This window comes from Pseudoliparis swirei, chromosome 17 (genome assembly GCF_029220125.1).
Source record: "Pseudoliparis swirei isolate HS2019 ecotype Mariana Trench chromosome 17, NWPU_hadal_v1, whole genome shotgun sequence".
NCBI classification, from domain to species: domain Eukaryota; kingdom Metazoa; phylum Chordata; class Actinopteri; order Perciformes; family Liparidae; genus Pseudoliparis; species Pseudoliparis swirei.
Window position 1 is genome coordinate 5,452,329 of NC_079404.1, and position 13,285 is coordinate 5,465,613.

At 41.1% G+C, this 13,285-nt stretch overlaps 2 protein-coding genes across 2 annotated transcripts; both read right to left on the reverse strand.

The window, feature by feature from the left end:
* Window positions 1-344: 344 nt before the first annotated feature.
* On the reverse strand, window positions 345-2,016 carry sdhaf4 (succinate dehydrogenase complex assembly factor 4). Its single transcript, XM_056435763.1, has 3 exons — window positions 1,855-2,016; window positions 1,429-1,542; window positions 345-779 (listed from the first exon to the last, which is right to left on the reverse strand). The coding sequence occupies exons 1-3, from the start codon at window positions 1,931-1,933 to the stop codon at window positions 670-672; spliced, it is 303 nt and encodes a 100-aa protein (XP_056291738.1). The 5' UTR covers window positions 1,934-2,016; the 3' UTR covers window positions 345-669.
* Window positions 2,017-7,504: 5,488 nt separating this feature from the next.
* Window positions 7,505-13,028, reverse strand: tlx1 (T cell leukemia homeobox 1). Its single transcript, XM_056436162.1, has 3 exons — window positions 12,563-13,028; window positions 10,107-10,344; window positions 7,505-7,715 (listed from the first exon to the last, which is right to left on the reverse strand). Exons 1-3 carry the CDS (start codon window positions 13,026-13,028, stop codon window positions 7,505-7,507), a joined length of 915 nt encoding a protein of 304 aa, XP_056292137.1.
* Window positions 13,029-13,285: the final 257 nt, after the last annotated feature.

Consider the following 13,285-nt stretch of genomic DNA (forward strand, 5'->3'; position numbering starts at 1 on the left):
TTAAAATATACATTGTTACAATATTGCTGAGGGTACATGAAGGCAACACGAGTTCAATACGAAACAGCAGTAGGCATGTGTGGCTCTCTGCTGCCCCTTAGCAGACACAATAACAAGTGCATATACATCTGAATACTGCATATTGCAGTTTTCCACCCCGCAATTGCAAATATATTATTTCTGAAACTAGGGCCCACCCACACACAACAAAACAAGAACATATACACCAAATACCTTTAAAAAAAACATCAACCTGTAACCTATCAATAAAGGATGTGTTTGAGAGTGTTAGTAGGACAACTGATTTAACTTTATTTATTCTGTAAAAAAACAAACAGATGTGGTCTGGTTTTACTTTTTTATTTTATTTGAGACATTCTTTTGGTAACTCCACATGGTCAAACAATCAATGTACAAAACAGGTCTTGGAGCTTCACATATTTAAAAAATAATTTAAACATTGCGGATCTATACAATGTTAAGCTGTCCATTAGTCTGCAGACTGGTGTACATGTTCTGTCAGTATGAATACAGTACCAATAATAAACACTTTCAACCTTAGTCTCACCTCGCTTCTCAAACTTGAGTGAACGGAAAAAACATGCACTGGTTTAAAATATACATCTCCATAACACAGGTGTGATTTTCTTTCTTTTTACATGTATGGAACTAGAAGTCCACACAGCGGCCTTTCCTCTCCCAGTCTCCGTAGCGGGTCGGCTCTGGTCCCCGAGGACCCCCCATCTCCTTGGTTTTGGGGTTCACGTCATCGGGGAACTCTGAAGGACAACAAGAGAAATATTCAACTTGAAAAACTTGGATGATTTTCCTCCCGCAACTGCTTCAGCGAACTAAAGCCTCTAAAAACAGTTGCAACTAGATCTGAATTTACTGCTGGAATCTTCTATTACACTGACTGCATTTGTTTGAGCTAAGTGCACCGAAGTGTATTTACTGTACAAAACGACCAGTTCATGTGTATATATGGGACAATGTGAACATCATGTGTTTATAATGAGGCATTATGATCAGATTCTACGTAAATAAGCAAATACACATGTTTTACTGGTTACACTGATATGGAATTTGAGGTCCAACAACTGGTCCGATATGTTATTGAAATGGGAATTGGAAAAGGCTCAACTTTTAGATTGAAACATTTAATTCTATATTTATTGGAAGACAATACGTCACCCACAAAAATACTGCGCATCTCTAATTATTATTATGAGTGTCTATATAATATGACCATGTGAGCACAGCCTCAGACGCGTTGTTTGTGCTCGTCATGGTGACAAACAACACTGTTTCTCCCCCTTTTGCAATGTGCTCCGTTAGATATTTAGTTTGTTCCTGCAAATCCCTGAGTAACACATTTGAGGCCAAATAAAAAAATCCAGAGAATTCCCCCCCCTTCCTGGTTCTCACTTTGCAGAGCAGCTTGGCTCGCTTCCTCGGGGCCGTCAAACCGACCCTGCGGGGTTTTGGCCTTCTTCAGCGGCTCCTTGTCCTTCACCGCTCCGCTGGCTGCCCGGAAACAACCTGCGCGATACACACCGGAGACCGCGTGGATGGCGAGGATTTCAGAATAAAAGCCCACTCAATAACCAGCAGTCAGCGGCACAATGTCGGATACAGTGACTGATAAAAGACCTAACTACATTTAACCTTAGCAGACGTTACTTACTTTAGCTACAACAATATATATTACGTAACCGTTAGCTAGTCATTATGTATCACGCCGTAGGGAGTATACAACACTAACAAGTTACAACTTCCGGTTTGCAAATTTACTTTTGGCTCACAAGAAAAAAGGCGACATTATTAATAGCACACACACACGCGCACACTGACCTTTAAAGACGGATTCTGCAGCTAAACTCTTGGACAGTACAAGCCTGCTGGCCGGAGCAGATAACCGCAGAAGAGACATGTCTGCAGTTTCTAAGAGACCTGTCTTCCTGCTGTCCTCCTCGGACGCTTGTGCAACCGGGGCTCTGTTGTTGTTGTTGGAGTGTGTCGCGCTTCCTCACGCAACTGTCATCATCACCTCGCGACGGAAAATGTCGATGGATGTAATGTCTATTTAGCGCCAGTAGGGGGAGACATATCTCTAGATACAGTGCAATCATTGCGTTCCCATTGTTGTTTGTATATTTTAAGCTTTAGTAAAGCTTCATATTTAGAAACTCTGCTTGTTCTATTATAATAAATGATTTTGAGAAATGAAAATAGATATTTATGTTTCACACCATACCTGATTGATGCTTTCCCTCCAAATCGCTTAACTACTTTTATTATGTTATCATATCGAAAATGGTAGCTTAATTCAGATATTCAATATATGGCTTCCAGTTCTTGGCAAATGATTTAGACCTCTGCTGTCTGAATGGGCAAATAAAATAAAATACAATAAATTAGTTTGATGTGATTTAGGATCTCTTTGATCCAACCATTTTGTGAGGGGGCTAAAAGCATTAACAATAAAATTGAATTAGTTGTCTCACTAATAAAGTTATAAATTCCAGAACAGATCATTTAATGTAAATGAAAAGCAACCTCATGAGAGGTTCAGGGTTACGGTTTGGATAATAACCTCAAGTCTGTGTAAGATGGAGCTGGAGTCGGGATGTGGTTAGCCTAGCTTAGCATAACGACTGGAAACATCATATCTTAAGGAGCTTGTCGTACCATATTGCCTCACTAGAGAGCTACGCTCACTAAATGCGGGACTACTTGTAGTTCCTAGAGTCTTAAAAAGTAGAATGGGAGCCAGAGCCTTTAGTTATCGAGCTCCTCTTTTATGGAACCAGCTTCCACCTTCAGTCCGGGAGGCAGACACAGTCACCTCATTTAACCCTTGTGTTGCCTTCGGGTCATTTTGACCCGATTCAATGTTTCACCCTCCTGTTACCTTTATATTTACTAACATATTTTACCCTTGAGGTCAATATGACCCCAGCTATTAAAATCTCCAGAAAATTATTAGAATTAATATTGTTTTCCAAGTTTAAGTGTGAGGTACTTTATGTTTGTTTGTTGACTCCCGAAAGAACACCGACATTAAACATTGAATCGGGTCAAATTGACCCGAAGGCGACAGGAGGGTTAAATATTGAATCGGGTCAAAATGACCCGAAGGCAACACAAGGGTTAAAAGTAGACTTAAGACCTTCCTCTTTGACAGAGCTTATAGTTCGGGCTGAATCAGGTTCACCTGGTCCAGCCCCTTGATATGCTGCTATAGGCTTATAGCTGCCGGGGGACGTTTAGGATGCACTGAGTACCTATCTCCTCTTTTTTCTCTCCTTAGGGATGAATTTTCATCTCTCAATCACACGTTACTAACTCTGCTTTCTCCCCGGAGTCCTTTTGACTTCACATCTCATGGGGTCATCGGACCCTATGAGACGACATAGATCCTATCTGCTGATGGATCATCGAGGTCTGGGTCGTGGAATTCCTGCTACCGACTACGCCACTGTCCTGTTGAGACTCCGCCCACTGTTGAGACTCCGCCCACTCCTCCTCTCTACCTCCATCTGCCTGATGGATCATGGAGGTCTCCATCGTGGAATATGCCTACTATGAACTATTCATACACTCTGTCATATTCATTGAATGTATTTAAACTCTAAATCTGTCCTTCTGTACACATTACATCTATTGCACCTGTCCATCCTGGAGAGGGATCCTCCTCTGTTGCTCTCCTGAAGGTTTCTTCCCTTTTTTCCCCCCCCTGAAGGGTTATTTGGGAGTTTTTCCTGGTCCGATGTGAGGTTTGGGGCAGGGATGTCTATGTGTACAGATTGTAAAGCACTCCGAGACAAATTTGTAATTTGTGAAATTGGGCTATACAAATAAACTGAATTGAATTGAATTGAAACAGGTGGAAACAGAAAGCCCGACTCTATAAAAATGTAAACAAAATACACCTATCAGCAGCTCCAAAGCTCACTAATAATCACATTATATATTATATCTGTGGATTGATGAAATCAAATTACTAATTTGGTGGCAAACGTGTAATTCTGTTGCTACAAGTCGACACTGGAATGACTTTTTGGCTTTCTGCTGGTCGCCTCAAAAGAGCACATCACATTAGCTCTGCTGTTACAACACAGATGCATTTCCATATTAACGGGTGTGAAATGAATAAGAAATGAGAGGAGCACGAGTTAAGGGTTACACGCGCTGCAGTTGACTTCGGGTGTGCTCGTGAATCCAATCTGAGGCTCAACATTAAAATGATTGCTCGAAGAAATAGCATTTTACACACATAACACACAGGAAGTTTAGAACCCAGAATAGCACCCCTTACGTGTAAGAGCTTATCGCTATTAAGGATGACAAAGAGCAGAATCAGAATCAGAACCCGAACTGTTTACTGCTAAGTACGTTCCACATACAAGGATTTTGCTTTGGTGAAAGGTGCATAACAATAAACAAAAACAAAGAAAACAGTGCAATACACATGAGGAATAATTTTTAAATGTATTGGAAAATTGTAAACAAACAAACAAAGAAACCAAGTGCATTATCAAAGTGGCAAGTGTATTTTAATAGAAAGAAAAAGATAAACAGGATAGTCAATCCTGAACAGTTTTATATGTTCATAAGCACACTCTTTGTGTCAAATACTGAGAGGGAAAGAACTACAACAACAAAACATGTGCCATGCAGAGTGGTATATATTTTTCTCAACTTGCTTCATCTTTATCAGTTCTGGTGAGTGACCACTTTCTCAAGTCTCAGCTCAACTCCAGCAGCTTAGTCCAGATATTGTGGTGAGTGGTGATGAAATTCTCCTTCACATTCTTCTTCGACCTTTTAGAAAGCAGTCCTGGAGAATGTCATCACACACACACACACACACACACACACACACACACACACACACACACACACACACACACACACACACACACACACACACACACACACACACACACGCACGCACACACACACACACACACACATACACTTGTAAAATTGTAAACTTGAACATATTCATTTTTGTGCACAAATACCATCCTTATATCTGGGAGCTGGCTCTCCTGCATAACGACCTGTTTCTTGTCGTCCCCCCACACACCCCATCCTCCCCATCCCCGTCCCCCCTCCACTTCAAAATGCTACTTTTAGAGCCACCCAGAGAACAGTTTGTGATGAATGGGATGATTGGATTCACGTTCATATTAACAGCGTTTGGGATCTTTTAGAACATAGGAGCCGCATTTGGAGAGCGAGCCTAAAGATCAGAGGCCACAGCCGGTCGCCGGAAGATAATGTGGCATTGTACGTTTCCATAAAACCCAGGATACGTCGAATGTGGACCTTTGTGCATTCGGTGAAAACAAGTGATAGAGGAGCAGAGGATACGGAAAGCTACATGGAATAATAAAAAGTATAACAAGTGAGAAAATCCAATGAGGGTGGGAGTAGTGGTGGTGGTGGGTGGGTCAAACAAACACAGGACTTTCTCCTCGGACTCCACTGTTTATTGTAACGCAAAAAAAAAAAGTTGACTTTACGCCTGTTACTTAACGTTTTATGAGAAAGTTTGCTACGTTGTTTACGCTACGTTGTTTACGCTACGTTGTTTACGCTACGTTGTTTACGCAACGTTGTTTACGCAACGTTGTTTACGCTAGTTTGTTTACGCTAGGTTGTTTTACGCTACATTGTTTCCACTACATTGTTTCCACTACATTGTTTACGCTACATTGTTTACGCTACATTTTTTACATTTACACTGTGTTGTTTATATTAACGCTACATTGCTTATGTTTACGCCGCGTTGTTTACGCCACATTGTTTATGCTGCATTGTTTACATGTAACTTGTTTATGGTTAGGAAACATCCACATTCAATGTGTCCCATGGTTTCCAGAAACCTACTACACAAAAATTATTTAATTTGAATATAATCTTAAAAGGTGATATGAAATACGGGATCCAATCACAAATTGTAGTAAAAAACAGACAGTGGATTTCCAATATCGGGGTAATCGTGAATATGCTCAAACTTGAATACAGAATTATCACATAAGAAAGAACAGACTCAAGCAATGTTGCTATTTCTTTATCCTTTATTTATGCAGGAGGACCTTATGAACTCACGTTAAAAGTATTTGACAGTTTGTTTGTTCTTCATTAAAGAGCAAGATAATCTCCTATGAATCATATTTTTCTGCTTGGGCAAAAGCCATTTTTTGTGTAAAACCTTGACCCACGTTTCCAAATAAAATTGTAAAATGTGGGAACATGCAGTCAGCCGTCCGTGATGTTGATGACATCTTTGTGTGTGTTTATCAGATTGTTTTGACTCCTGGTTGTTCTCACAAATGGCTGTTTTACTTTATTGTTTTCTAAATATGAATACAAAGATGCCTTAATTGTTGTAACTTCAAGACTGGACACATCCTAATTTTGTCATTATTTTTAGGATATGAATAATGTGTCACATTTATATAGTTGTGGTATGCCGGATGATTGAAAACATAGCAAAGCATCATTGAGTGAAACATTTACAGTGGGAACAAGGAACTATTTTTCTGCCTTATAGGCTTACTCAATTGTGACACAATCTATATGTGGCATGGAAATAAAAATTGGATAAAAAAAAAAAAAAGGTACTTCTACAAAATCAAAGTAATATATGGCTGAAAATGCTGGATAGACTTTGGATTTATGGGAGAACTAAATCAATGTCAGTGTCCAAAATATACGATTGTCATGAGTATGAAGCATGCACGCATTGTTTGTGTTTGGTCTCAGTTCCCAGGTCTGAGATCTGCTGCACACAACATAAGAAAATACAGTTTGTAAAAAAATAAGAGTCCATATAGGAATGTGAAATGTATTAAACTGTGGTCAAATGTGCCATTACATATAATTTGTTTAAGATAGACAGATATGGTCCGTTGTAAATCATCACATGGAGTTCCTTTTTACTTTTTCTGTCAGATTATGTTTGAATTAATATACAAAGGTGCTAAAAACAAGTGCTCTGTTATTTTTCAGTTGAGTAAAAGACAAAAAAAAGTCCACGATCATGGGTAAACACAGACGCTGATGCACACATATGAAAATATGCTGTTTATGAAACATCAAGTCCCTTTGAGGTAAACGATGATACAACAACTCACTGATGCCAGCCAGTCCTGGTCCTCTCGTGGACCTTTTTTTAATTTATTTGTAAGCTTTTCTGGAGTATATTGTTCATCACGTTGCCTCCGAAATATTTCCCCCAAAAATGTCAGTCCGCAGGGCTGAAGACCTCTCAAGGGATCCAGATCAGATAGTGGACCCCCATTAGATGGGTGGTGCTGATGGACCCCGCCTGAGGCTGTTGTTAGCTCCAGCACCACGTGTCCGTGTAATATGCGCAGACAGATATCCCGATAACCGAGACCGGGTCTCCTCTGCGCGGCGCGTGTCTCTGCCGAATACCGGCGCATGACGCCCGGGTCTCGCTGGAGGGACCGCGCGTGCCTGCGCTCTACTCGCAGGCCGACACACCGCTGATCTTGCCGGTGTTCTCGGTCCACGGCTGCAGGTTCTGCAGGGCGAACAGCGAGCTGTTCTGCAGGCACAGCGGGTCCGGGGTCAGCGGCTGGTTGATGGTCTTCTGGAAGGCCTCCTGCTGCAGCTGCATGAGGATCCGGTTGGCCTGCTGCCGCTCTGCCTCGCGCTCCTCCGCCGTCTGCCGCCTGCGAACAGCGACAGGAAAACACCGCGCAGCCTTTCACTCACCGGACCGGAAACAGGCCGCATACATATAAAGTATCATAATCGGATTATTATTTTAAAAAATCGTATATAGCCTTTACATTGTGAACTACTACCGCAGACTAGTGTTGTCATGTTTTTAAACTAAAAAACGATTCGCCGATATTTCAGTTCGATACAAGTATGTTCATAATCTGCATGTGAATATCATTATTAAAATTCCCAAAGTTTAATTAATAAATAAATGAGATTCAAAGAAAGGCATTTAAAATCTAACTATAACGTTGTTTTAAAATCAAAATCATAACTGTGAACATTCGGAATTTCATTATTTTAATATGTGTTTGTGCTAAGAGACAACATTGTGATAAAAGCACAATTCTATCAATATTAATGGCCGCCATTGTCTGTATATTCCCTGAAAAATGCAAACCTATTTCCATTATATTTGTATAGTCAATATACAACCAAATTAGGATTGTACATAACTATAATAACTTCAAGTGAAATCTGAAATAAATAAATACATTCTTATTTTCTTTGGTATTTTTTTTGGTCATATACAGATATGTAATAATTATTAACGTATGTTGATGTTGACTATTTTAGGTCTCTATCTGATTATGTGACATGACAATATGAGGCTGCGAATAAATACTCAGATTATTTCTTAATAAGTAAAAAACAAAAAACAATAACAAGCTTTTCTGTTAACATTTGATCGATTCTTATTGAGTGCCCTGGATATGTTTATGTGCACAAAATATATATTTTACATAACCAGATTCTTAACAATTTAAAATAAAATGGCTTTTTTTATAGCACGTCTCGTTTAATATGAACTTTTATTATACCAGAACGTCATTTTGCAGTAAAAAGCTCTATATGCTGAATCCATTTATGATTATTATGGGAAATATTGTAGGTCAACACATAATTAACGAATATATTTTGCAATGCGACCTCGCCAGTTGACTATATTTACATTGAGATATTTATATTTATTGTTTTAGGAGTTTGACTGAATGTTCCAACGAGGTATTCTTTTTTTAATTGTTTGTAGATTTGGGTACCACTTCACATAATCTGAAAATTGGATATAAACCAGGTTCAACATTCTGGTTACATTAAAAAATATATATTTTTAGCATTAAATAAATCAGAAAATACTGCTTTGAAGCCAATGGAAATAAATTCACCATGTTAGTATTTCTTTAGAAATACAATGTTGTAAACATCAGGATTTGAATGACGAACCTCTGTGAAAACCTTCAGAATATTAAAAGAATGAGGAACGTTTTGGAAGAGAAAACATATTTGGAGAAAACGGCCATTCAAGATATGAGATATGTATTGTCAAATGACAAACATCTTGAAAGCCTCTCGGTTGAATAGTCCAAGAATAGATATCACCATGAAACTAGTTGATCACTCACATTAAGACAACTCTTTTTTTTGTATTACAAGTTATCTGAAATGTTATGTTTAAATAAGCAAAGTGCAAATAAGTTTACCAATAGCCTTTGGTGAATTTAGGAGAAATCTTCAGACGCTAGTACACAAAGTAAAAAAATAAACTCACTCTAAATGTCTATTTTGAGTAGTTTTCTTCAGTAGTCTGAAAGAAGACATGTAGAGGCTAAATAGCCCTGAATCTCAAATGTAAGCATGTGAAACACATTATATTATTTCTACTAACCCGGCACATTACTTTTTGACAAATGATTTGCAGAACAAAAATGTTAAGTGAACAAATTTTTTTCCATTTAAAAAAAACAAAAAAACAGCACCGTTAAAGGCCTCTATATCTATGAGCTATTTGAGCTTTTGTGACTCGAACTGACACCATGTATTTACTCCATTGTTCCCTGTGCCATGTCTCCTGCTTTGCGTGGAAATGGACTCTTCATAACAGTCAGCGAATGTCCATTTGAAGAATTCTGTGTGTCAGCATTCAGCCCATTATTGCCTGCAGCTATCGCTAAAACTCATGCAGTCGACACTCCTGCAATAAATATGCTTTTCTTAGCCCACCCCATTTATATCAATGAGGATGGACTAAATAAAAGACAGTTTAAGATGAACACCAATAAAGATTAACTATATAGGGCTGTTTCATTCGATGCATTTTGCTATATAGCAAAGTGAATATTTGCGGTTAGAAAGCGTGTTGAACTGTCAGATAAGGGCTCGTATCAGAAAACCACCGTGTGGAGGGAGCTAACAATGAAACCAGTCTTAACAGGGACTGATGGGACATCCTGGAGCCCACAAGAGGGCCCCTTATGGAGCCATGGGCCTCCAGAATGCAGGGCCAATGCATTGATAAAATAGTCAAAAGTAAAAAAACAAACAAAAAAACAGGACTTCACCTCCATTTGGTGCGTCTGTTTTGGAACCAGGTCTTGACCTGGGCGTCGGTCATCTTTAGGGCTTTGGCGAGGGCGGCCCGCTCCGCCGACGCCAGGTACTTCTGCCGGTGGAAACGTTTCTCCAGCTCGCAGATCTGCAGCCGCGTGAAGGACGTCCGGGGCTTCTTCTTCTTCGGGGGCGTCCTGTTCTGGTAGGGGTGACCTACGCGCCGCGTCACAGTGAGGGGCGAGAGGGACACTGGGCAGGGAGGACGGGGACGAGAGAGGAGAGGATGGGAGAATCAGGACAGGGCAGGGTATAGGAGAGAGGAGAGAGGAGAGGATGGGACATGTTAGGACATGGCAGGAGAGAGGAGAGAAGAGAGAATAGGACATGTTAGGATAGGGCAGGAGAGAGGAGAGAAGAGAGGATGGGACACGTAAGGACAGGGCAGGAGAGAGGAGAGAAGAGAGGATGGGACACGTAAGGACAGGGCAGGAGAGAGGAGAGAAGAGAGGATAGGACATGTTAGGATAGGGCAGGAGAGAGGAGAGAGGAGAGGAGAGGATGGGACACGTAAGGACAGGGCAGGAGAGAGGAGAGATGAATGAGGAGAGGAGGGGACAGGGCAGGGCAGTAGAGAGAGGAGAGAGAAATGAGGAGAGGATGGGACACGTCAGGATAGGGCAGGAGAAAGGAGAGAGGAGAGAGGGGAGAAGAGAGAGGAGAGAGAAATGAGGAGAGGATGGGACACGTCAGGATAGGGCAGGAGAAAGGAGAGAGGAGAGAGGGGAGAAGAGAGAGGAGAGAAGAGAGGATGGGACACGTAAGGACATGCAGGGCAGGAGATAGGAGATATGAGAGAGAAGAGAGAGGAGAGAGGAGAGAGCAGAAAGGAGAGAGGAGAGTGAGGGGACAAGTCAGGACATAAAGGGCAGGAGAGGAGAGAGGAGAGAGAGAGGAGAGAAGAGAGGAGTGAGGAAAGGGGGAAAAAAGAAAATATAAGAAAAGGAAAGGAATTGACAGAGACGAGAGGAATTGACAGTGGAAAGGACAAGTATAGAACAAGGCAAGGAAGGAAAGGACAGTATGAGGATAGGTAGGAGGATAGGAGGACAGGAGGGGAACGGGAAGGAAAGGAAAGGTCAGGTAGGGTCATAGTAAAAGTCAGGACGAGACGAGACGGGTCAAAGCAGGTATTTAGGTCAACTGACAGACCATGAGAGGGAGAGTGCTGACAGACCTATAGTGAAGAGGTGCTATAGCACGGCCTACATGTCCTTTATTTTAATCTACAACTATTTCGGTTTTCAAATCCGATGCTGTCAATTTATACATATTTTTTTAATGGTCGTAACACCTTTGTGTGTGTGTTTTTGTGTTATTCAATTGTTATTCTATTTACTTCTTTGACCATAACATTATTTATTCAACCCATCAAATAACTTCAGTTTGAAAACATTTAATCCCCGACATGTCTCATCAAAGACACACGGAGAACCTGTTTTTCTGTCTATACACGACGTGCATTTTTGATGCAGTAATTGATCACAATAATTTATGTCTTTGATTATTACTCCATAACAGTCAGTCAAATCAGAAAGGGGTTGCATTTGACTTTGTTTCATTCATTTCCTTGTCTCCGTAACATTATTGACAAGCACAACAATGACCACATGCCAAATATCACCCTTAAAGAATACTGGCAGTCTATAGTTAAATTAGTAATGACAATAATACTCAAGATTGCAGTCTCAAGATCTCAAAATCTACTGCTTGAAGATTGTGTCACTCATAAAATCTATTGCACTCTCATTATTATTCATTGAGTTTAATGACTTTATATATTACAAACAATAATAGCAATTTGGTTTATGCCGAGTTTCTTAATGATAATAAGTAAATAAAGCTGCAATAATACAATAGCCATCGAGAAAAAAATATGAAATTTGGAAATAACCATTTTTTCTGTCTAATTTATTACATTTTAAGTAAACAATAAATAAAAATGGTGAAATGTGTCACGAGCTCCCTCCCATTTTGATGTAGAACATGTGTGAATCTTTATCGACCTCTTATAATGACTGACTTATTGAGTCATTAATCACCGATTCCCTAACGACATGCACGCTACACACACGCAGGTAAATGGTGAGATACACACAGTAATTATGGGCTATGATTTAATTATAATAGGTCATTAGTAATATCATCTTTCCTAAAGAAGATTAGGAACAAAAAAGAGGCTGCGTCAGTTGTCTATTAAATAGTCAAAGATACATTATATTATAGTATACATATATATATATATATAACATCTATATATATTACATCAATCATATATATATATATATATTACATCAATCATACATATATATATATATATATAAATGTATTATATTTTGTTGCTTTATTCAAATAGTATTTATTGTCCTGACTTTGACACATTTCATAATATATCATATTCTATGGCTACCTGTGAACCGGTCTTTGGTGTAGCGCCGGTTGCTCTCCATCCAGGGGAACGTCAGCGTGGTCAGGTTGTTGCCGCTCCCGTTCCCCGGTTGCCCCGAGGAGTTCCCGCAGCCCAGGGGCCGGTGCGCGGGGACCCGGATGACCCCAGCGGAGCTCACGTTAGTCCCGTTCGCATTCACGCCCATGTTCATGTGATAAGCCCCGCCGAGGGAGGCCATCCCGCACGAGCCGCCGGTGCCATTGTATCCGGCGTTGCCGTACGCGTAACCGCCGCCGCCGCCTCCGCCGTTCATGCCGCTGCTCGCGCCGCAGTTGTACGCCCCGTGTCCGTAGTCTGGCTCGTGCATCCTCGCGCCCATCATGCAGCTCTGCTCCACGTTGCTGAGGATCTGGTCGATGCCGAAGCTGATGGGCTCCACGTGCGTGTGCTGCTGCAGATGCGCCCCCAGTATCCCTATGTGGTCCATGGCCTTCCGCGAGACCCCCCCCCACCCCCCCAGCTCCGGCGCGAGGAACAGAGGTCGCTCCACGCGCCGCACCCCTGGACTCTTTGACTTATACTGGGCTCCTTCTGCTCCGGCCGCGGTCCGTTATCTGTGGTGCGCACTTGTGTGCGTCTGTTAAGGCAGCAGAGTGAGGCTGGAGGTTTGTCCTCCGCCCCCCCCCCCCCCACCCCGCTCCACACACACTCTCACACAGACACATAAGACACACACCATCCCGC